Here is a 26032-nt window from a genome sequence, read left to right as displayed (position 1 = left end):
GGACTGTCGCAGGGTTTAGTACTAAGCCCAGTGTAACATGTAAAAAAGTATTCTGTTTTTTTGAGCTGTAACATAACTGACAGAAAAAAAGTCACTCATTTTCAATGACACTTTAAAACACAATTTCACTACAATAATACTCAAGTACAACAGCAAACTTGGACTGCAGTGTAAGTAAAGTAAACAGCGTCATCTGTGTCTAGCGCATTAAGGAGTGCCTCCGGGTTCAGTGCTGAGCTCAGTGTAAATGTTACATATGTGCTATTGTCTAGAAAACATAAAGGAAAAACTCCACCCTGAAACACATTCAACATGTTTATGTTGAAATATTTGTCATGTGTTTAGCGATACCAGTGCTAATTTGTTTAGTTATTTTTGTTACAATGTCCATATTGTTATTGCAAATGTAGAAACAAATTTCATCACAAGGTCAAGGTTCTGCTATTAGCTCCTTTAAACAAAACTACTTTTCTGACTAATTCTTGGTGATGCTCAATGTCTTATATTAATGAGAAATCCAGTGTAGAATTAGTGGAGACCTTGGAACAAAAGCTGAAGTCCCAGAATGCAACACAGCTATATGATGTTACGGCAGAGACTCGGATCTACGAGATGACGAGCGCAATGGCATCGATGGAGGTATTAGTGCGAACGTTCAAAAGAAGTGCAAAAGCTTCGGACGCTGATCTGTTTGAGCAGATGTGGAGGTGATGGAGCTAAAGGACTAAAGCACAGTTGCATCGCTGTCTTTCGGCAGAAATGAAGCAAAGGCTAAATCCCACCGTAAAACGTTATCAGCGGGTAGTCGAATGGCATTGTGGGTAATTTAGGAAACAACATTAACCAAAGTTGCAATAGATGAAAAAAGAGTTTCATACAGATTAATATGTAAGTCACTTAGGGTGGATTTTTCATTTTTGCTTTTTATTTTTACAGAGTGCTTCTGTTCAGTGTTTATAGAATAGGATTGATCATCATCAACACTAATTAAACCAATTCTCAAGCTCAAACGAACAGTCTATATGATTTATCAGTTTTTGGAAAATATGGAAATTATATTAATATGTGATTTTGAGTTAGAACATTTTACTGCATACTTGATTACAAAAAGCTACCGGTTTAAGCATTGGAGTCATAAGGAAAGATTTCAGAATGCCCAAGTTAGGGCCGTTTAATGATTTATTAATCATCAACGCCAACTAGCCGCCCCTACCTCTGAGATTTGTCATGCGTATGAGTCCAGATGGTCTTAGCATACAAAATATACAATCAGTTTGTAGCTAAATGCTGTAAATCCTAAAAGTCCAGCAAGGTATGATATGACAGCAAGGCTATGGGAGGCTGTTTTAATTTTTGCATGTGAATGAAAATCTGTAATCTGTAACTGCATGCTGAATGTAATGAGCAATCTAAATCCTCCCTGTCATCTAACTAAAAAAAAAGTAACCCTAAATAATCAAATAAATTCTAATGAAAAAAAATTACTTTCCTATATGGTCATATACGGCAGTAGCTTTATATCCGCTGTAGAGAAAGATACAAATGTGGAATTTTTAAAAAAAAAAAAAAAAGAAGACCAGTGTAGAAATGTATGAATTATTTCAAGAGAACACACAATATTGTTTTTTGTTTGTGAAAATAAATTTCACCACTTCGTCCTGCATTCAAACAAAAGGTCTCGGTTCAAGTTTCTGAAAGGGACAGAACTCCAGTGCAGACAGATTTCCAAACATCTCATCACATCACACAGACGCATCGAGAAAGTTTGATTCCAAAACATTCCTATTGTTAATGTTAGTGCTGTGTGCATTTTTATAAATGGTATTCAATTAACTCACAGCAAGCTAACTCTATGTAAAAAAATAATAATAATAATAAAAAAAATTCAACTAACAACAAGGCGACTTATCAAAAAACGGACACGGATGAGCTGCAATTGTCTAGTCTACGCTCACAGTCAAAGATTCTTGAACACCTTATGTTAACATTTTGAATAAACATCGTGTCATGGGCTGCTTTTAAGCACTCCGATGAGAAAACCTACGCAAGCTAACGTTTGTGATTTTATTTTATCAGAAACAGATTGAGATTTCGGTGACAAATTAAATCATTAGTGTATCTTTTGAGTCTCTTATTAAAATAGGATCTGAGAGTGAGACTGAGAGATTAGTTACTAATTATAATCTATTTTGTTTATTAGAATTTATCAGAATTATTTGTTCATTATAATTATTATATAACATGCTTCATATCTTCTTCCATTCTGTACCTTTTGGTTTTGTAATAGTGATTAAACCTAAGAAAATTAGGGTGTTCAAAAACGTTTGAGTTTGAAGCGCATGCTGTAATTGCAGAGAAATGCTTAATTCACCACTATACACTCACACCATTGCTCTTACACACACAGACACACACACACACAGACACACACACAGACACAGACACAGACACAGACACACACACAGACACACACACAGACACACACACAGACACACACGGCCATATTTTACAGTAGCTTTAGTAGCCGAAATGATGAGGAGACACTGACGATGCCACGCTAAACTTAAAATGATGAAAGGAATGTCAAATTTAAAAAAAGGAATTAATAAGGAGAAACAATGCTCAAGCGTAGATAAAAAAAACAAACAAACTAATATATAAAAAATCAGATAAAGGTTAGAGGAAACTTTAAAAAAAGAATCCTGCACTCATTCAGACGTCTCTTGTCGTTTGTTTTCCCCCATTTAGGCATGGATTTATAATGGTTTACCCTCTTGGAAAGCTCGTGGAGGGCGTGCCTGGCTGCAGCAGGTACAGGTCAGAGGGAAAAGATGAAAATTTGTCTTAATTTGTGTGCAGAATCAATTTTTTTCCCCTCATGACTCCTGAGGCACGACTTCCAACACCTTCTGACAGGCCGCCGTGGTCGAGACTGGAGAGAAAGGGGGAAAAAAAAAATTCAGATATTCAGACAGGTATTAAAATGCAAAATTAGGGTAATCTTGTGGGCGTGGCAGCCAAAATATACAGCTCAGTGTATGATATTTACACATCAATTTCATCTGATTTACATGTCACATCCTCGTTTCTATACAAATGTCATTGTTGGAATCGCGTAGCAAAGCAAGCTAACTGTACTAGCTATGCACACTCACAAGAGTCACAGACGATCTCTGCTACTTCGTCACAAGCTTTATTATTCTTCGTAATCAATCTATACACGTTTAAAGAGAGATCATACATGACAGGATAAGATGAAACTAGGGTTATTTATACGTTTTTTTTCCCCTCCCATTTGGGTGTGAAAAAGTAAAAGGGAATTAATTGAAAGCAGGAACTAAAGTTGTGGGCGGGGAACTGAAGAAACATCACGCCATATGATTGATTGGAGGAATCACTTCAGTGAATCATTTGGATTTGTCGCTTTACTGCATCATAACTAATTAGTGTCAATGTAGTATTAGCTCTGGTGTGTTTATTTCCTGTTGAGAAAAGCTAGCCAATGAGATCACTACTAAATTCTAGCGGGGTGTTCTTTTTTTTTTTTTTAACCCAAATAAAATTTCATGATCTAGTTAATAAACTGGACATGTATAAAAAGCTGTGCTATTTTTATTTATTTTTTAAAGTGTTGACAAGTGAGGTGGAGACTCGAATGCCGAGACCACAGTTTATGTTTTGCGAGCAACTCCATCTCTGATTCTCAATTCCTGATTTCATTTCATTTTTTCCTAATACAACTTTGTCTACAAGTCAAACATTTTGAATAAGAATTCCATCAAATTCACTCACAGATTAACTGCTGGAGCCATTTGGGTTTGTTCTGCCACCAGACGCCAATTAAGTAGACGGGAACGCCGGTGGCGATGATGCCGAATCCGATGCCGCACTCGACTGGAGTTTTCCAGATGGACACCACGATCAGGAAGAGACACGCCAAAACAAAGGATACAGGCAACAGGATGTTCACCTGTGAGAAAGCAAACAAGTTTAATAGGTGTTTAGGTTTTTACTGAGAACATTCTTCATTGTTTTAAAAAGCTAGGCTATATGTGAGTTTGAATATGTCTGGAGATTAGATTAGTTTTTTTGGATTTGGAAGAGTGCATTCTTGGCTCAACTTTATTTAAAAAATTTAAGAACTAAATTCAGCTTTAAATCAGTATTTTTTTGTTCAAGTAACTGAAAAATTGGAGCTGACCACTCGCTATTATTATTCTTTAAAAAAACGAATATTCACTGTTAACATTTAGTTTAGTTAAACGAAATAACAGACTGATCAGCTGGTTAAGCATTATTTCTGCTTTTTTTCTTTTTTTTAAAAAAGAAATGTAAAAATATTTTTGGAAAATCTTAGCTGGTATGGAGCGCGTATTAAAAGTAAGTGTTGTTGCATTATAATGCACAAATATAACAGTCTATCAGGATTAATATGCACGTGCAGCACCGGAAAAGGGTAGAGTACGGAATGGAGGGTTTCAAATTTGTATATTCATATAATCTAGATTTCTTGATGACTTTTCTCTGTTCAACTATATAATAACTTTTTGTAAAATGGCCACATCGAATGGTGTTAATGGTGTAAAGAAACAGATTTTGTGTGAATATCCAGAATAAAGCTCCTGTTTTCCACATATAAACTGTGTAGAGCAATTCATTTAACTGAACACAAATGACCTCATTATGGTTTTAATCTAATGTTGAAACCACTGCTTTATGAGCCTGTGAGGTGTAAAAACGTTCTCTGAACACACAACAGATTTAATTAAAGCAGTCATAAATTTTCTGTTACGTTTTTAATCAGGGAACAATCAGGCAGAGGCCCCTCAGTTATATATGACTTAATAAACACAATGGAGAGACAGAGAGAGACATTTAAAAAAAGAGAGAGGGTGAGAGAGAAAATGAGAGAGAGAGAGAGAGAGAGAGAGATTCCATTTACCCATCATACCACTTGAAACCAGGACCACTTTTCGTCCTCATATTAAAGATATGCAGCTATTAAGAACTGTTTATTATGCAAGCTCCGCCCACCACTCACCTTGATTGGCCGCTCAAGCTCAGGTTTCTTGTAGCGCAGCCACATCATTCCGACGATCGCCATGGCAATGCAGAGCCAGTTGAAGAAGCTGAAGAAGTTGATAACTGAGAAGATATCATTGGAAAAGGCATAGAGGAGCGTCATCAAGCACTGCGGGAGAACAAAAACACACACACACACACACACACACACACACACACACACACACACAAATAATTCAAATTACAGTACAGTTTCTAATTATTTAAGTGCTTAAATGTTAAAAGGGTTAATTTTTGAAAAAACGTTTCACCATGCCCCCTTGAGTTTTACTGACAGGCATGGAAGCCACGCCCCCTTCACTGAGACTAAAAGGCACAGAGGCCACGCCTCCTCCACAACTCTGTGCCTTCCAAGATGATGTTACTTTAGGTGATGGTAACCTTAATGGTGTGTGTATACTGTGTGTATATATATATATATATATATATATATATATATATATATATATATATATATATATATATATATATATATATATATATATGTGTGTGTGTGTGCTCCTCAAGCGCTTACGGTGAAAAGGAGTGAGGGCAGTGGGGTGAGCAGGTTCGGGTGAATCATGGACAGCAAGCTGGGAAGATGACCTTCACGTGACCCCACAAAGAACAACCTAAAAAAAAGTTTTTAAAACGCTTAAAAACAAAAACTGGTACAAGAAACAGAAAAGGAGCGACAACACACTTCATTCAAACAGAAACAGAGACAGTTCAGTCTTTCCTCAGGGCACGTTAACTTTTCCTGACTGAAGTGAACAGAGTACCAGGATTAGTGTTAATGGAGACACACAGAAACTGTAGCTTGTGATTCAGCTTGTTTACTACAATGCTAGCTTGTGCTTCAGCTTGTTTACTATAATGCTAGCTTGTGCTTTAGCTTGTTTACTACAACGCTAGCTTGTGCTTCAGCTTGTTTACTATAATGCTAGCTAGTGCTTTAGCTTGTTTACTACAACGCTAGCTTGTGCTTTAGCTTGTTTATTATAATGACAGTTTTATTTTAGTTTGTTTACTCTAAGGCTAGTTTGTGTGTTAGCATGTTTTGTATAATATTAGATAATTATTTACTTTTGGTAGTTCTGATAGTTTAGCATTATAGTAAACACACTAAAGCACAAGCTAGCGTTATAGAAAGTAAATGAATTGCATCTGTTTAAATACTGAACTAGCAGGGCTAACGTGATTAAAGTGTTATAAGTGTGCTATATGAGTGTGTGGGTGTGTATATGTGTCTGACCTGGATGAGGTGAACAGCGAGCCGTTGACTGAGCCGAAGCAGGAAAGTCCCACAAATACTGGGATGATCCACGCCATGGGGCCCAAGTGAAAGTTCCCAAAATCCTACACAACACAATTAACCAGAACGACACTTAAAGGCTGTGTGTGTGTGTGTGTGTGTATGTGTGCACGTACGTGTGCATGTATGTGTGCCTGCACATATTTGTGTGTATGTGTGTGTACGTGCACACGCGTATGTGTGCGTGTGTGCACATGTGTGCGTGTATGTGTGCGCACGTATGTATGTGTGTGCGCGCACGTGTGTGCGTGTGCACATGTGGGCGTGTGTGTGCGCACGTATTTGTGCGTGCGTGCGTACGTATGTGTGCGTATGCCTACGTATGTGTGCGTGCGTACGTATGTGTGCGTGCGTACGTATGTGTGCGTGCGTACGTATGTGTGCACGTATGTGTGAGTGTGTGTGTGTGTATACCCACCACAGCTACAGCCTCAGAATTGAGCATCTGCTCAGGGCTGAGAGTGGTGAAGTAGGCAAGGTTGGTCAGCACGTAGACGATGGTGACGATGGGCAGCGAGATGATGATGGCACGTGGCAGATTTCTGAAACACACACACACACACACACACACACACACACACACCTTCTTTACAGTTTTGTCAAAAAGACAACAAAACAGTCATTCTCTCAGTGACTCTTTACTTACTTGTACGGCTCGATCATTTCTTCAGTGACAAAATTCAAATAATTCCTGGAGAAGAGAAGCCACGAGCATAAATTAATAAATGTAATAATACATCATTTGAAAAAAAAGATTTGTGTGAAAACTGTTCAGTAACCTTAAGTTTAACATCACACACTCGCTGTGTCTCAGAAAACACATGTTCATAAAGAACACTGTTTTATAGAATAGCAGTTTATATTAAAGCACTTAAATATTTAGCATCTATCTCCTTAAGATCCAGATCGACTTTGCTAAACATATGTCGTACTATCACCAAACAATTTAAATTGGTTAATTTGGAGAAACAAATCCGATCAAAAATCTGAAAAATAACTTGGTATCCATTTCCATCCTAAATAATTATTTTAATAAGAACATTTTAAAATGTCAGACACCGCAAACATCTTTGCGAGAGAACACAAAAGAAAAGTGAGAGAACGCAAACATCTTTGTTAGAGAACGCGAAAGAAATTGTGAGTGAAAGCAACGTTTCTCCGCGGAACGCAAAAGTTTTGCGTGCGAACGCAAAAGCGTTGAAATATTTTTTTCCCTCCCATCTCGTATTTTTTCCGTCACCATGTCCCCTTAAGTGCTCCGCACAAATCAAACTGGAACTACATTATCATTCTAACAAAATTCCACCTGCAAACATTAGGCCATGCCTTCTACCTGAGGCAGTGTGTCCATACACACTTCACAGCATCCAGGAAGATATTTAATTTTATCCAAACTTCTCCTTTAACTTGTCGACATTTGATTTATTTTTATTTATCAAATTCTAGCAGTAGCAGTGAACGAACCAGCCTCCGTATGCAAAAAGGCCGCTGTAGAGAGCCAAGCCGATGTTCCCGAAGTCACTGTTGGTTCCTTTGAAGGCATTCTCTGGGGCAAGTTCCGTTGTATCACCTACAAAACACACACACACACACACACACACGCACACCATGACATAGTCAGGGGATTTATACTCACCGGTGATTTCCTGGGGGGAACAGCACGTGGGTTCAGAAATACAGCGTGACTTCACTCCACATTTTCATGACAAAAGATCTCAATGTTGACCCGGAAAACTGCTGATATCCACAAGATCACGCTAAACAGACGTGTGACTAGGGAATTACGGTGGGCATAAAGCACAGACGGGAAAATAACAAAACAAAAAAAAAGTGAGCGCAAGAAAGAAAATAAAGAGATTTGCATCGTTTATCCTGAGAGTTACCAAACCCTCTGAATCGACAGCGCTGTTTCCAACATGACACCATGTCCCCTGTCTGATCTGTTTTTCAGTCTGCCGTGAAAAAAGTAAAATCCGAGAGCGAGATTATTGATTGAATTTTTGAGAACGAAGAATTTAGGAATCCCAATTAGCTTTATTTGATACAAAGGCAATAACAATTGCGCCACCAGAATACTGTGTTTCGTGCGTTTATTATTTTGTCCATTTTTCATTCATAAACATCTTTATACATTCATACCATGTGTATTTATTTGTATATGCCTCTACCCCAAATAGTTTCAGAGCCACTAAGCAAGATCATGGTTTTATTAGTGTTACACTTGAAGTGTAACATTCATTACCAGCAGAAGACAAGGAAATACTGTGGACCAGGAAGTGCTTGTGTCTCACACAATATGAGGATTTTGAACGTGATCAGCATACCAGTGAAATGAAAAGGTACATCCAAGAAAACAGACTATAAAATGCTAAAAAGTAAGTGGATCTACTTACAGAAACCTTAAGAGACCATACATTATTATGATTTTATTTTTCTTCCCCCCCCCCCATTATTATGATTTTATTCCCCCCCCCCCATTATTATGATTTTATCCCCCCCCCCCAATGAACACAACTTTATTTTTCCATGTACTCGACATAAAATGTTCTTATTGTTCTGGAGGAAGCAAAAGCTTAGCGCAATCCCACAGCATCATAAATTAACAAATTCGTTTTTACAGCTGAAAAAGACACTGACATGCATGCGACACCAGTCCCATTCACAAGGAGTGAGATTTTCTCATGATAAAATCACGGCGTGGGAGAACGGCTTTTTGTTATGTCAAGATCGTGAGAAAGCGACTTTTGTTATGTGGAGATCACGAGAAAACAAGAAAGAAAAGAATAATAACGCATGGCCTCTCAGGGCTTTCGTACCAACTACTGAGCATTGAGGAATCCCGTGTGCAACAGTGGAAATGGTAAAAGTTCGGCTCAGACAGGGTGAGGAATTGTTTTTCTTGTTGTAGATAAGATGCAAAGCTCAGTGAGGCGTCAATGACTGTTTCACTCTGATTTTATACAGAAACAGAAAGGGAATATTAAGCGCTACAGAATCAGCCGTTATGAAAGATTCATTCATAACTTTATGTAATACGTACCTGCTGAGATGAAAGCAGCAAAATTATGATTGTAACTGTGAGTGTGAAGTCGTATGTAGTGCATTATTAATACACAGATGACGTAAAAATGCCAAAGACTGGACATTTTCTACCCCTGATTTGAGTCAGAGTTGTTTTTAAATGGTTGACACACAAAATGTGAAACATCAAAAATACATTAGCACTAGCAAAATGCAAGCGTTATTTCAAAATGGCCGATTTTCTTTGCTAATTCACGACACTTGGCTCATATGATATCTTTTGTCTCATTTGTACATAAACGTTTACCAGAACTAACATTCTACATATCTTTTTAAGATAAATAAGTATCGTGATATTATTTATTGTGATCATATTTTATTATCCATCACCACATCAGTGTCAGCTCTCGCTCCATCACAGTGGGAAATGAATAGAAGAATGAGAGTGGGTGAAGAGAAAGTGTGTGTGTGTATGTGTGTGTGTGTGTGTGTGTGTGTGAGAGAGAGAGAGAGAGAGAGAGAAAGGAGATCTGGAGATTGCCAGGAACTCATGTGACACCCGAGTGTGAGCGTCATGGCCCCTGGGGCCACCGGGGCACATGATGTGAGAGGGGTGTGTGAACAAGTGTGTGTGGTTAGCCCTGAGAGAAAGTACTGTGCTTGTGTGTAAAGCCGAAGGATAAAGTCAGTATTAGGAGGTCAGGCGGGGGCAGCCGTGCTGAGAGGAGCCTTATCTCTATCACACACACACACTCTTACACAGCACTTCTACTGTGTACAAACATGCCTCACACACTAAAACACAAGTACATACAGCTTAACACATAAATTCAAACAGCACTGAAGAAAACATACATGCAAGACAACTTTTTAGGGATTTTCTGATGCAGCATGGTTTCAGAAGCTTTAAAGTCACAGACAGGAATCTCTGTAATTCCACAGGATCAGCGCTAGTCCTGAAACAACAAGGGGTTTGGTGTAATAACAAGCTGAATAAAACGTACGGTATTCCTGTTTAGTGTTGTAAATTCTACATGATCCTCAATTCATTCCGATTCAGGAGAACCTGATTATGGGATTAACGCTCCAAATTTATCTTCAAGAGCCCTGGGTTTTAAAAAACATGGCCCAAAGTAAGCATAGAGCTGTGTAGGAGAGAGCACACACACAGCTGTAGCTGAACACATCCCTAACTGTAGCCATACACATAGCTGTAGCTATAGCTAAACACACACACACACACACACACACACACACACACACACACACACACACACACACACACACACACACACACACACACACACACACACACACACACACACACACACACACACACACACACACACCCACCCCTGTAGGTGAACGGTTTAAAGGTTGCTACAGGCCGACATAGTTCTGTGGTAAATAAAACAATGCTGTGTCATGTTTCAGGTACACTGTGCTTCAGTAAACGATCAGCGTCCTAGAGAGAACATGTGCACACACATGCGCACACACACACACACACACACACACACACACACACACACACAGACACTGGTTTTAAATCCTAATAGTGTATTTTAAAAGAACAGTTCAATCGAGCAAGGCATGTCAAGGTAATATATGTGAAAATGGTTTGTTCCTTACTTAGTACTTTAGCTGCGAGGCTAACAAGTAATGAAAGCCTCTCTGGGACTGACAGAGACAATGGCCACGCCTTCTTTATCAGAATTGACAGGTACACAGGCCATTCCTTCTTCACTGAAACAAATAGATGCATAGGCCACACCTCCTTTATTAGGAATAAGCCAGAGAGGACACACCTCATTCATTTGGACAGAGACTCTCAGGCCCAACCTCCTTCATTTGGACAGAGACTCTTAGGCCACACCTCCTTCATTTGGACAGAGACACTCAAGCCAAACCTCCTTCATTTGGACAGAGACACTCAGGCCACACAGCCTTCATTTGGACAGAGACACTCAGGACACACCTCCTTCATTTGGACAGAGACACTCAGGCCACACCTCCTTCATTTGGACGGAGACACTCAGGCCACACCTCCTTCATTTGGACAGAGACACTCAGGCCACACCTCCTTCATTTGGACAGAGACACTCAGGCCACACCTCCTTCATTTGGACGGAGACACTCAGGCCACACCTCCTTCATTTGGACAGAGACACTCAGGCCAAACCTCCTTCATTTGGCTAGAGACACTCAGGCCAAACCTCCTTCATTTGGAATGAGCAGCGCCATTGAAAAAGACAGTTGCAACACTCCCATAGACTTCTGTAGGAATGGGAGGAAAGTGACGTGTGTCATAGGGCAACCGTTAGTTTCATACACTGAGTAGTTCAAGCACAGAAACCCATTCATTTCAAAGATTCATAAACACAATGGCTGGTAAGATGATGAAATTATTGCATTTTTTGACATTTTCACACATTAGCTGACCTCTTGTGAATCTAGTCAGTAGTGGCATTTTATGTAGCCAGCTTTAGTTAATGTTTATTGTTAGATAATAGCCAGTTAGATTCTAATTGCAGCTAGCAAGCCTGAGCAACACTTCACTAGCTACCGTAACCAGATGTCAGTTGGCCTACATTTACCTCAAATTAACCACAGTTATTGGCGTTTGTTAACATACAAAATATATATTCTGTGATTAGATTTGTTGTTAAAGTTAGACTGTATTAGTTTTAGCTCAGTGTAAATAATAAACTGGCAGTTGGAATTGCAGCTCAACTTTGATTAAACCAATGAAACATTTGTGTGTACGTAAAGATTTGGTTGAGTGCAGCCTCAAGAGAACGCTACAGTGTGCTTACTGGACCAACAACGCTTAAGTATTTGGATGACATTTAATTTTATATTATCTTAAGATTGTACCTTTTTCTCTCGCTTTTAGGAGGTTTTTGCATGCTTTTGTGAATGTCTTAACATAAGAGAACATTAGGATGTGAGTAATTATAACCACAGAAGCAAGAGAAAAATATTAATGCATACATACTGAAAATGTATTCTATATTATTGGAGCAATCCCCTTTTCCTCCAAAAGTGAATAATGCTGTTTCTCCATCACTCCCCAGAAAAAATGCTACTGTTAATGTAGTCAACGTAGTAATCAAAGAACATTATGTATTAATATTGTGACGGCACGTTTATGGCCAAAATGATTATCACGATTATTTATCATGATTAATCATTGATTTTAAGAACAACATATTTTTATTGCACTTTCACATTTAAATAAACAGACCGCTGCTTTCAAATCCATGTTGTGCTACATTCCTGCGAATGTACAAATCTTTGCATCAGATTAGACTGGTCTTCAAAGTGCATCATCTCGTAGAAGCAAAATATAAATAAAATTGTACCCAAAATATAGAATAAGTAAAAATAAATACACCACCAACCAAATGAAAACATGCAATCCAATATAACAATATGCAACCAAATGAAAACAATTCAGGCCTATGCAGAAAAGGCAATAACAGTACACAGGAGGAGACGCAGCCAAGTCACCCAATAGAGAGTTCCAGGGATGATGCTATTTTGTACCGAAACCTGGAAGTTATCATCACACTGGTTCCCTCGACAAATACCCAATAGGATTTTCCCATAGGCTTTTGGATTTTCGCAAAAAATAAGCTCTGTGATCAACAACAGTTTACAATACTAACACTTTTTGTCCATCAAGATAATTTTCACAAATAAACACAACTTTTATGAACTTTGAAGCCTAAATACAATCGCCAGAAATAAAAAGCTAACCGTACGCTCTAAACAAACTACACCACGGTCGCTCGACTTGCTCCAAACTTGATTTAAAAACATTTTCCATAATACAGATTTACCCTCTGGATGAATCTTCATCCACATTTTTTGGAGAATCGTGTACAGCACACCTGAAGTGTTTATCAGCAAATTTTTTTCCTGTTCGGCATGATGTTTAATGCCCCCAACAACCTCTGAAGTACCATTTAGCAACATGTTAGTAACTGCCTTTTTCAATACACGTAAAAGCTTTGTGAAAAAAAAAAATCACGAGTGGGGTATTACTGGTGTATTTTATGTCATAGAATAAAACATGAAAATATTTTGAGCTTGTGTTCACCACAGACCTTATTTCAGGGTTTTAACCAAAAAAAAAAAAACCCACTGACTTCGGGACGATGGAACTGGAAGGGCTAAAATGCTAACTCGTTTCCGGGTTTTGGCGTACAAAATGACGTCCAAAATGACGTTATCCATGCGCCGCTCTATGGTGACTGGCTTTAGGTTTAGGAAGCGCTTGATTTGATATGCAGCAGAGTTTTCTAGGAGTGGAGGACGAACTTTAAACGTCAACGTCGCAGTCGATCATGTTCATGTAATCGTGGGCAGTTAAAATCATAATCGAGATCAATATTCAATTAATTGTGCAGCCCTTGTTAATATTTACCGGAAATTGCTGCAAATATAGTCCCTGCTGCTGCGTGTCCCGCTTAAACACATTCAAACAGGTTGACAGCGCGGATTTATTTGGAACTATTGAGAGCTACATGAACCACATAACTGCACTGCAGCGAGATCAAAGTGTGTTGCAACTCTCTTTTTCAACAGCGCTGGGAATGAGACACTCAGGCCACACCTCCATCATTTGGAATGAGACACAGAAGCTACACCTCCTTTATCTGGAATGAGACACAGAAGCTACACCATTATTTGGAATGAGACACATAGGCTACACTTCCTTCATTTGGAACAAGGCACATAGGCCACACCTCCTTCATTTAGAATGAGACATGGAAGCCACACCTCCTTCATTTGGAACAAGGCACATAGGCCACACCTCCTTCATTTAGAATGAGACATGTAAGCCACACCTCCTTCACTGGGAAACAAGGCCTGTTAAACACCACTCACTGAAGAATTTGTGTTTGTAAACAAGCTTATTTAGGAAGTGGTCAGATACGGTGCTGCCCAAGTGTTATCTCTCTCTCTCTCTCTCACACACACACACACACACAGCAATTTCTCAGTAAATTTATATTACGTAGTCTAAGATAGACCCACCCTTCACTTATCTCTATTGGGTCACGTCGTATGAATATAAACGAGCAAAAAACAAAAACAAACTGGCAAAAAAAACGGGCGGCTGTGGCTCAGGTGGTAGGGTGGGTTGTCCACTAATCATAGGGTTGGCGATTCGATTCCCGGCCCGCATGAATCCATATGCCGAAGTGTCCTTGGGCAAGACACTGAACCCCAAGTTGCTCCCAATGGCAAGTTAGCGCCTTGCATGGCAGCTCTGCTACCATTGGTGTGCGAGTGTGAATGGGTGAATGAGACAGTGTAAAGCGCTTTGGATAAAAGCACTATATAAGAGCACCATTTACCAAAAAAAACCCAGATTACATACACTGTCTGCTTTTAACCTAATCGTCAGCGTTAACGTGATAAAAATAAACAAGTGTGTGTAGGAGGATTCCCCGCAGAAAATCAGGTGAAGGCATGTCTTGTTTTTTATTGATTATTTTTTCTCCATCTGACTGCAGGCTGTGTGGAAAACTGCAGCTTGCTATTTATGTGCGTGTCAATGGGAGACCATATGAGAGAGTGAGAGAGAGAGAGAGAGAGAGAGAGAGAGAGAGAGAGTGTGAGAGTATGTACGGTGTGTTTGAAAATTGAGCCGCTACTTATTGCCATCACTTTTGCAACAGGGCTGCCAGCTCATACTCATACACACCAAATAGGCCTTTCTCTGTGTGTGCATGCATGTATATTTATTTTCAGCCCTCTGAGAGAGCTGTCACTGTCAGCTGTCAGTGTAATTTCAGAAACACGTCCGTTTCAATCTTGTAAGGAATTTTGTTTGAAGCCTGAGGAAAAGATTTTTAAAAAAATTTTTTTTTTTTTTACACAGCTGGTTCAAAAGAATAAAAAGTTCAACGTACCTCTCAGTTTTTCTACATGACAAAATGCAAAAACGATTAGAAAATGCTCACCTCAGCACATAAGCCCAGTGATAATACATCATAAAGTGCAACATCAAACGCCTCAAGAACAACATCAAGAGCAATGTATTGAGCAGAAGAGAAGATGAAATGATAAAAACACACCAACATGGTCAAAAGTTCTAAGATTTAAAAAAAAAAAAAAAAAAAAAAAAAACCATGAGGACTCATACTTTTATTTTACTTGTTTGTTACTTGTGACTTGTTCGTTCAGCACATCCCACAGATGCTCGATTGGATTGGGATCTGTGGAATTTGGAGGCCAAGTCAACATCTTGAACTCTGTCATGTTCCTTGAACCATTCCTGAACAATATTTTGCAGTGTGGCAGGGAGTATTATCCTGCTGAAAGAGGTCATTGCCATGACTGAATACCGTTGCCATGAAGGGGTGTATTTGGTCTACCTAGACAATGTTTAGGTAGGTGGTACGTATCAGACTAACATCCACATGACTGCCAGGACCCTAAGTTTCCCAGCAGAACATCGACCAGAGCATCACACTGCCGCAACCACTCTGCTTGCCTTCTTCCCATAGAGCATCCTGGTGATATCTCTTCCCCAGGTAAGCAACTCACATACACACAGCCGTCCACATGATATAAAAGAAAATGTGATTCATCCGACCAGGCCCCTTTCTTCCATTGCTCCATGGTCCAGTTCTGATGATCAGGTCCTCATTGTATGCACTTTAAGTGGTGGACAGGGGTCAACATGGGTGCTCTGACCGGTCTGCAGCTACGCAGCCCCATACACAGCAAGCTGTGATGCACTATGTGTTCTGACACCTTTCTATCATAACCAGCACTTGCTGGTAGCTCTTCTGTGGGATCAGACGAGGTGGGCTAGCCTTCACTTCCCACGAGCATCAATGACCTTAGGTGCCCATGAGCCTGTCACCGGTTGACCGTTGTCCTTCTTTGGACCACTTTTGATAGGTACTAACCACTGCACACCGGGAACACCCCACATGACCTGCTGTTTTGGAGTTGCTCTGACCCAGTCATCTAGTCAGCTCAATTTGACCCTTGTCAAAGTCGCTCAGATCCTTACACTTTCCCATTTTTTCTGCTTCCAACACATCACCTTCGAGAACTGACTGTTCACTTGCTGCCTAATATATCTCACCCCTAGAGAGGTGCCACTGTAACGAAATAATCAATCAAGTCATTCACTTCACCATCAGTGGTTTTAATGTTATGGCCGATTGGTGTATATAGAAAACAATGAGACAGTGTTATTGGTTGAACCATAATGATGTTGTGCAGATCACCAGCAGGGCTGTCACAATTATTATTTCTTCACCTAACTGGTAATTGGGATCAACTGTAACCCTCCAGACGAATATAGTGAAACTAGTGTGTGTGTGTGCGTGTGTACTGTATATCTACAGGTGATCGATACACAGTGAAATCTGTCAGCAGGTCAATTTTCCTAAATCAGAATGTAAATCCAAATGTTATGATGCATACATTAAGTTCTAATGTGAAGAATCACTCTGTCTCTTTTTAGTTTAGGAGATGAGCAGAGATAAACCCCTCTGCGTCCTGGCAGGACACCCGAGCTGCTGCTCTGAATGGCATGAAGTGTGACGACTGCCAGCTGGTACTCTGTTCGCAGCAAAACCTCCATTCCTGATTACATTTATGACCTGCCTCTCAGATACTTGTACTTTCTTTTATCTTCTGGCTAAGGGAAAATAATTTCAATAAAATGAGCAGGAGATGAGACATAAAACTGCTCCATGGTCATTTATCAAAAGAAAAGTATTTGCAACCTAATTTTCCATTATGCAGTGTAGGCTCTACTTGCGCGGCCCGTCCATGTAAATTAAGACCTTTAAGGCTCTTGTGGCACCTCTCCCGCAGGTTAACAATCAGAAAATAATGTTTTATTTCTCCCATTCATCAGCTTTCTCGCTACCACCACTCGCTCTCTTCATTCGCTGTCTAGCTCACTTGACCACCACTGCTCTCTCTCTCGCTCCGTGCCGTCAGCTCACTCTCTCATCTTTTTAAAAATGAGTCGGGAATCCGACAACAAGCCTGACTTTACTTTTAACATTATCAAACGAAGAGAGATGTCCTCCCTCGATCATGGAGTAGACACTTTGTTTATAACTGTAGCAACCGTCATCCAACTTAAGTATTGATAACACGCTTAGTGTTTTACAAATTAGCTGTTTCTATTTGATAAATGTGGGCATAGACAGGCAAAAATGAACTAAATTGGTTTCATTTCTATTTTTAGAAAATAAGCAAAACAATGGTGGGCAAGTAATGTGATCGGTTTATGCCCAAACACCTGGAGGCATGCCTCAGAATCTCCATTAATGGACCTGGCCCTGAAGCATACCCCTACAGACAGGAGTTGGACAAGTTTTTTTTCCAAGCCAAGGAAAATAAAATGCATTGCAAACTGTGCAAATAATGGAAAATTTATTTTAATATGTCGTTATTTATTTATTAATAGTTATTTATGTTGACATATAGATAGTTATTTATTTTGAGTAGTTATTCGTTTGCAACAAACAGTTTATTCATAAACATTTGTTTGATTGGTTATTTCTGATCCCGCAGCGTGACACACTGTGCCAACAACCACCACAAGTAAATTCTCAGCCTGTGGGAAACACTGGTTATGACTGTACAAACTACACCAACTTAGGTTTGCATAAATCGATGCTTGATGTTCTGCTGTTCTAGGATGAATAAAACCACTGTATTTGCAATAAATATAAATTACAGACAAAATAATTCACCCCTATAACCCATGCACATCACTTTAGGAACCCAGTAGGTTTTAGGGGTGTGGTCAGGGGCAGCGCATTGAGAGTCAGATATTCTTCAGTCTCACGTTCAGCTGATTTAGGTTTGAAGATGTTTAAACTAAATTTGGGAAGAGCCGTGCGTTATACTTACTGCAGGAATATTCAGTAAGCTCTATTTCGCATAATTCCTGCACACTGCATTGACAGAACTGAAAAGATCATGTGACTGTTTTTAACATATTGCATTTTATACTCTTACAAAAGTAACAGCAATGCCACCTCACAGCTCAACGGTTCCCGGTTCGATCCTCATCTGTTCTCCCAATGTCTGTGTGGGTCAGTGAGGGAGAGCGCAAGCTTCTTGTCTGGTTCCTCATATAGTTTTATTTATTTATTTTAATAAAACTATAGTTATTGATGAAATCACTATAAACCCATGAAAATGAATCATAGTAAATAAATAGTAGTATTCCTAATATTCAACTGTTTTTGGAAACAATGGGTAAAAAAATAAATGCAATGTTTTTCAGGGAGGCTGCATGCATGCACAAAATAAGGGAAGGTCTAAACAGCACAGTAGTGACTTGTATTATATTATAATGTATTATATTATGTTATATTGCATTATGCTATACAGTTGCAAATCAAAAGTATTTAACCCCCATTGCAAATCAGGTTTATTGTCAAAATTTACAGACTTTCATCTTGGGTTATTATGTTCGATTAGTTTTAAAACCTTTTCTGAATTTCCATCTTTTATTCCAGAGTGCAGATAGTCTCAATAACTGTTCTTTTACCTCTGGGACATTTTAAATATCAGTATTTATTTACCGGGAGTACAAAATGTGCTAACTGAGCTAATCCTAACCCTAGGCTGTTAGGGTGGAAAATAATAACCTTAAAGGACATCCTGAATGATAAAATGGAGATGATTGGGTGTGGTTTTGTTTGTGTGTGTGTGTGTGTGTGTGTGTGTGTGTGTGTGTGTGTGTGTGTGTGTGTGTGTGTGTGTGTGTGTGTGTGTGTGTGTGTGTGTGTGTGTGTGTGTCTAACCTATGGCAATCTGCACAAAGCCGATAATGATGATGATTCCCAGAGCAAGAAGCTTAGCAGCAGCGAAGGCGTCCTGGACTCGGGTGGCGGCGCGAACACTGTAGCAATTCACCGCCGTCAACAGCACTGACAGAGAGAGAGAGAGAGAGAGAGAGAGAGAGAGAGAGAGAGAGAGAGATTATGGATTTGCCCCTGAACATGACAAATATTGACAAAAAAATTCCCCAACACACACTCACACCTGCACACACGCATGCACGTTTTAGCATCTCAGTGAAGCAAAACAAGTCCGATGTCCACGATATCTGATATCATGCGAACATCTGACCTGATAACAGAGCAGAATGAAGTCAAAACTCGGCCCACTGAGCACCAATGCATCACACCGCAGATGATGCAACCCGTTTCCATGGAGATGCCAGCAAAAAACACAATAGTTGTTGCATCATCTCACCACACCTAAGAAACTTTATGCAACTGCAGGGTTTCCATGGAGACGTGTTATTGTTTAAACATGAGTAAGAAACTAAAACATTATCATGTAATTACAGGAGATAAATATCCATCCATCAAACCATTCAGTCATCCATCCATCCACCCACTAATTTATTTTTCACTTAATCTATTTATCCATTTATTTTTCGATCATTTCATTTGCACATCCATTTAACCATCCCTTCATCCACCTACTCCGCTATCCATTCAGCCAGCCATCCCACCCACTTTTTTCTTTTCAATTCATCTATCCACCCATCAGTTCTTTCCATTATTTAATTAATTTATCCCTTCATCCAGTCAAGCATCCATTTAGCCATCCATCCATCATACTAATTAATTTATTCACTTATTTACTTTTCAATTTATCTACTTTTCTCTCCTTTCATCTACCTATCCTTTTATACATCCATTTAATACATTCCTTAATACATCCATCCATCCAGCTTTTTCTTCCTTTCCATGTAAGCATCCATCACCCATCCTTTGATTGATCCCTACTATCCACCATACACTTAATTGTCCATTCAGTTCACAAGAACTCCATCTCTTTGCCCATTCACCTACCAGTTCATCTATCCATCTATCTACATCTCTATTCATCCATCCATCCATCCATCCATCAATCAATCAATCCAACCACAGGGAAGACCAATAACTATCTATTTAGTGTCAGTGTAAAACTAACCTGCTTTGTGTGTGTGCATGTGTGAGTGAGTGAGAGAGGGAGACAGAGTGTGTGTGTGCACGTGTGAGTGAGTGAGTGAGAGAGAGAGGGAGACAGAGTGTGTGTGTGCGCGTGTGAGTGAGTGAGAGAGAGAGGGAGACAGAGTGTGTGTGTGCGCGTGTGAGTGAGTGAGAGAGAGACAGAGCGTGTGCGTGAGCGAGAGAGGGAGACAGAGCGCGTGTGTGTGTGTGTGTGTGTGTGTGTGTGTGTGTGTGAGAGAGAGAGAGAGAGAATGTGTCTGGAAAGGAGTGTGTGTGTGTATGAGAGAGGGAGAGAGTGAGTGTGTGTTTTCTGTGAGGTGTCATGTGTTGAGCATTATAAGAGATCAAGTGATCTAATAAGCTCTTAACTGAAAGACACTAACACTTCAAAGAACATTAGCTGGAAATCTTCCAACTACCACACACAGACCCACACCCACACGCCAAATACACACGCACACACACTCTCCACCTATGCATACCCCAAAAACAAATGCCCCTCCCACACACATGCATCACATGCCCCCCCGCCCCCAACCACCCCAATGCCATCCCGCTCCCCATGCACGCACACACACACACACACACTGTGGTTTCTCTCTGCCTGGCATAACCCTACACTGAATGCACTAATGAGCGAGTGGCCCCTCACTGACGAGCTGGGCCGAGCCGACCCACAATACACTGTGCTTCCTCACGCTCAGGCTCTCAGCGCTTCGTTGTGTAAAACAGGTCAGTGGAATAATGCAGCTACACCCACATGCATAAGAGAATTGTGGGTAACGGAGGTTAAGGGACCCGTATATTCTGTAGAGTTAAAAACTAATAACGTTTCTTTACTTTGAATCAGAAAACAGCAGGACGACCTGACTAATCATTCATCCACTCATCTATCTGTCTATCTATCCATCCACATCTCTACCTGCTCATCCAGCCACTTCTCCATCTGTCTCTGTCCATCTGCAGGTCCCCCGACCATGCTATCCGTTTCTCTCTCAATCTACCAATCCATTCGTTGTGCTTTTTTTATTCTGAAGGCAAAAACGGTGGCAGCAACCAAAGTATCCATCCATCCCTCCGTCTATCCTTCTGTCCACCTGTCTATCCATCCATCCCTCCGTCTATTCATCCATCCATCCCCTTATCCATCTATTCCACCCAGCATCACTCTCTCTCTCCATATTTATTTTATTTATTTATTTTTATTTCTTCATCTCACTATCTTTATCACATGATTTCTTTTTGGGAGGATTAGTACCACAGCTAACACACTCAGAGACTGGAAGAGAACAATGAAGTGGCAGTGTGTGTGTGTGTGTGTGTGTGTGTGTGTGTGTGTGTGTGTGTGTGTGTGTGTGTGTGTGCGTGTTTAATCTTCGTCTAATCCATACCGGCTAAACCAGTTCACAGGTCTGAAGTAAACGGTTCCCTCACTCTCTCTCTCTCTCTCTCTCTCACACACACACACACACACACACACACACACACACACCTTAATTTACTTATGTTAATCTATAATGAATAATTACTCAAACACAGAATGCTCTTGACATGTCACTGGTTGTTCTTGTAATTCAGTAGACAATTTATCATGGTTAAAGTTCCTCATTCATCCGTCACCGTAACTGCATGTATAATTAGCATTAAAATATACATTTAATTCATTTAACTTCACCAGAGGTCTAATTGTGATTCTGAGATTTACACACAAAGGAATATCAGTTTGTTTCCTGTTCGTTTAAACTGAAGAGCTGCAATCAGACTACTTTCTCTTACAATTAGCTAAATAACTGTGATCCTCATCATCAATGATATCAATGATCATTCTGAATATGTAAATAACTACAATAGATTATGTGAAATTTAGATATGCGTATATTATATATTATAGATGGCACTGATCTGATACTCAGGACATTTACTGGTCTGAAACAGCAGCAACAACAAAAATGTGGATCGGATATCGGAGTGAAAAAAAAGAAATAGGATAGGATCCTGTAACAAATGGAAAAGACTGGAAGTGGATTTAGAAACTGGAAACGTTTACATAGAAAGAGATTTGACTGTGTGTGTGTGTGTGTATATAAAAATGTATAGTATAGGCTTAGTGGCTTAGTACATTTGCCTCGCTGGGGTTTGAATCCCGGCTCTGCCCTGTGTGCGTGCAGTTTGCATGATCTTCCAGCGCAAAGGCACCCGCTGTAGGCTGACTGGTATTTCCAAATTGCCCTTAGTGTGTGAATGTGTGTGAGAGAGATTGTACTCTGGCACAAGATAGGCTCCAGTCTCAGGATCTGACTTAATGTATTGAGGACTTATTTACTCTGTGCATTTAAATCAATAAAAATTAGCCAGACATACTGTACATCATCATGGCTTTATTTATTTATTTATTTATTTTTATTTTATTTTTATTTTTTACTTCACCCTCCCTGCACCAGCGCACTACATCACGTCTAAAGTAAGGGACTCGCGCGCCCTACCTAGTGCACTTACTTTATAGTGCATCACATCACAGCGCCATGACGAAGCGCGCCCCCCCCCCACGCGTAGATTGGATGATGAAACAACGCAAGGAGTTTTCAACACAACGCCGTAACGCCCCCCCCCCCATCCATCCATGCATTCATCCACGCAGTCATAACGCACGTGAGACACTTTAACGTGTTATTGCGTCATTTACACTGTATACAAGCGTTTGAAAATGGAACAAGCGCGCGCGATGGGGATGCTCGTGCACACAAGTTTTACACGTGTGTGTGTGTAAAGTGAACACATGGGGAATAAATAAATAAATAACTAAATAAAAATGGTGTGCTCCTGAAACTCTGTGTAAGATGTGTCAGGTCAGTGTACTCACGGATGCACAGGCACGCGACTAGCTTGGCGCCGGTCTCAGGAACCGGACACACCGGGAACAAAGGCTTGAGCAGGTATGTGGCGAAGACGTAGGCTACAATGTACTGAGACGACGGCCTGATGATGAGCAGCTCGATCCAGAGCTTGAGGAAAGCGAGCAGCGAGCCGTACACCTCCAGGATGTAGGCGTAGTCGCCGCCGGACTTGGTGATGGTAGTCCCGAGCTCGGCGTAGCACAGCGCGCCCACCGTGGAGAACACACCGCACACCGCCCACACCACCAGCGACAGACCCACCGAGCCCGCCTCCTTCACCACGCCGGTCGGCGTCACGAAGATCCCCGAGCCGATGATGGTGCCCACGATGATGGCCACGCCGTTCACCAACGTGATGGTGCGCTGCAGCACCACCGTCTCCTCTCTGTCCGCTGCCTCCACGGGACCACCGGAGCCTGACGCGTCCCCGAGCATCTTCTCCGCCGCCTGCTGGTTCTCGTCTTCGTCGCGGAGCCCCGAATTTCTCTTCTTCACATTCGACATTTTCTGTCCTTTGGAGTTTGAGTTACATTAAGTGAGTGACTCACAGAAGCTTGGCGATGTGAAGGTGTGCTTCAACGAGGGAAAGCCCTTAAAGTAGAGCATCGCTTCCTCCGCGTCATATTCCTCCCGCCCCTTACACAGCAGCAGGGCTGCAAGTGGAGAGTACCGCAATTCTCCTCTTGTTTCCCTCTAGCGTCAATACCTGGTATTGCAATAGCCCCTCTGTATCCCTCTAAAGGCAATACCTGGTATTGCGTTTATTCAGTGGTATGGTGAAATCAAGAATTAAAAAAACAAAATGAACAGGCTTGTGTAGAAAAACAGGAAACATTAACTTACTGGAGATTTGCTTTAGGTTAGCCTTTACTCATTAGTTAGTTTACTCTCAGTAGGTTAGTTTGCTAGGTTAGTTTTTGCTTGCTATATTAACTTTCACGCAGTAACTTAGCTTTGCCTCATTAGTTAGTTTTCAATATCTAGTTTAGTTTTGGCTCACAAGTTAACTTTGCTTAGTTACTGTAAACTTTGCTTAGTGTACAAACCCACAGACTGTTCCTCTAGCATTATACTTACTGTACACTTCCATTACCCAATGTTGGCCACATCCATTTCCCTTAAAAGATAAATATTATGTTGAAGCTCAAAAGTTCAGAGTGATGTTTTACAAGCACAGTTCCCAAAAACCTTTCATTTCTATCATGATACATATATATTAGTCATTTTGGAACACTGTTCGCTTTTAAAATGATGGTGATGCACAGTGTATCTCAGCTTGTGGATGGAGTGTAACCACTCTTTGTAGAGAGTTGGGCATTAACATGTTAATAACCTCTGAATGGAGAACACCCATGGTGTATCAGTGTGCATTTATACAGAAGTACACAGTGCATAGGGAGCTGGATTATAGGTCGAGGTTAAAAATAAATCTCAGAAACATCAAGCGCTTTTTCATGGAAAAACGGGGTGTTATTTTACTGTTAACATTACACAAGAGAAAGCTGAAAAGGGAACAGGGCAATTGCACAAGCTGGCGTCTTTCCTCTATTTTCTCTTTTACACTGCCACAGACATTGGGACATGATTAGCAAGTTGGATATGAATGAAGTTACGGACAAGTTTATTCATAAGGAACATTTACACACCAAATGTTACACATGAAAACATGAAACATGAAAATCCAGTTAACTGGAGAAATTTTCATGTCCTATGTCTCGCACGAGGAGACTCACTAATGTGAACCTCGATTGATTGGCTTCAAATCATATAATAGTTGATGAGTTCGTGTGATTTTATATACAGATTATGCTGTAGAGTTTAAATCACTTACAATGGATATAAAAGTCTGTGAAATCACAACGTATAAAAATGAAGACAGAAACATCAGAAACATTTTAGGGAAAAATAAGAAAAATAAAATACTCATTCAATTAAATTTTATTTTTATAGCGCTTTTAACAGTGGACATTGTCTCAAAGCAGCTTTACAGAAACATATAATCACAGGATAGAGATTTTAGGTGTGTGAATGGTTTTTATATGAAGTCCGTTTTGTTGAACTAATCCACTGTTCACTAAAGGAGACTTGAGTGCAAAATTGTATGTGGTAATTGCAGTCCTAAGGCCATAGCAGCAGCCGTAGTCCCAGCAACCACAGCGAGAATGTCCATGTGAAATTGAGGTCCAAACCCATTTCCATGGTACTTTAAGTGGCACCATCCTCAGCAATCTCCAGGCTGCACTGCTTGGGATCATCCTCAGTGGCTGAATGTAGCCTCCAGTTGATGAGAGCTCCATCCAGAGGTAGGGCATCAGGATGGATCAGGCAGGTCCGGAGAGCAGAAAAGGTCAGGATCACTGTCATCTCCATAAAGTCATGTGTATCTTGACAGAAGGAGAGAGGGAGAGGGAGGTAAAGAGAGGGAGAGATTATTAGGTTTGCTTACTATCCTGTAATGGATAAGACTGTGTACTTTGTGTTAAAAAAAAAAAAAGAAGTCGGATCATGGTAAGCTTGAGTAAACAAATATGGTTTCAGCCTGGACTTAAACACTGAGACTGTGTCTGAGTCCTGAACACTAATTGGAAGGTTGTTCCATAACTGCGGGGCTTTGTAACAGAAAGCTCTTCCCCCTGCTGTAACCTTCACTATTCGAGCTACCAACAAATAGCCTGCACCTTTTGATCTAAGTAGGCATGGTGGATCATAAAAGACCAAAAGTTTGCTCG

At 40.3% G+C, this 26032-nt stretch overlaps 1 protein-coding gene across 1 annotated transcript; it reads right to left on the bottom strand.

Annotated features, from left to right (window-relative positions):
• Positions 1-1559: 1559 nt before the first annotated feature.
• On the bottom strand, positions 1560-23903 carry slc7a5 (solute carrier family 7 member 5). Its single transcript, XM_053682183.1, has 10 exons — positions 23270-23903; positions 19207-19332; positions 7841-7946; positions 7023-7067; positions 6795-6918; positions 6317-6420; positions 5597-5693; positions 5042-5191; positions 3793-3970; positions 1560-2932 (listed from the first exon to the last, which is right to left on the bottom strand). The coding sequence occupies exons 1-10, from the start codon at positions 23805-23807 to the stop codon at positions 2877-2879; spliced, it is 1524 nt and encodes a 507-aa protein (XP_053538158.1). The 5' UTR covers positions 23808-23903; the 3' UTR covers positions 1560-2876.
• Positions 23904-26032: the final 2129 nt, after the last annotated feature.

This window comes from Ictalurus punctatus, chromosome 8 (genome assembly GCF_001660625.3).
Source record: "Ictalurus punctatus breed USDA103 chromosome 8, Coco_2.0, whole genome shotgun sequence".
NCBI lineage: Eukaryota > Metazoa > Chordata > Actinopteri > Siluriformes > Ictaluridae > Ictalurus > Ictalurus punctatus.
Note: the sequence above shows the minus strand (reverse complement) of the source record. Positions and strands in the feature narration are given on the sequence as shown.

Excerpts from the sequence above, each read along its gene's own strand:
- slc7a5 (XM_053682183.1), bottom strand. The coding sequence starts at position 23,807 with ATGTCGAATGTGAAGAAGAGAAATTCGGGGCTCCGCGACGAAGACGAG. Across the intron at positions 7,068-7,840 it reads CTTTTTGCATACGGAGGCTG|GAATTATTTGAATTTTGTCA; the intron begins GTTCGTTCACTG and ends TCTCTTCTCCAG. Across the intron at positions 5,192-5,596 it reads TGCCCTCACTCCTTTTCACC|TGCTTGATGACGCTCCTCTA; the intron begins GTAAGCGCTTGA and ends GTTCTCCCGCAG.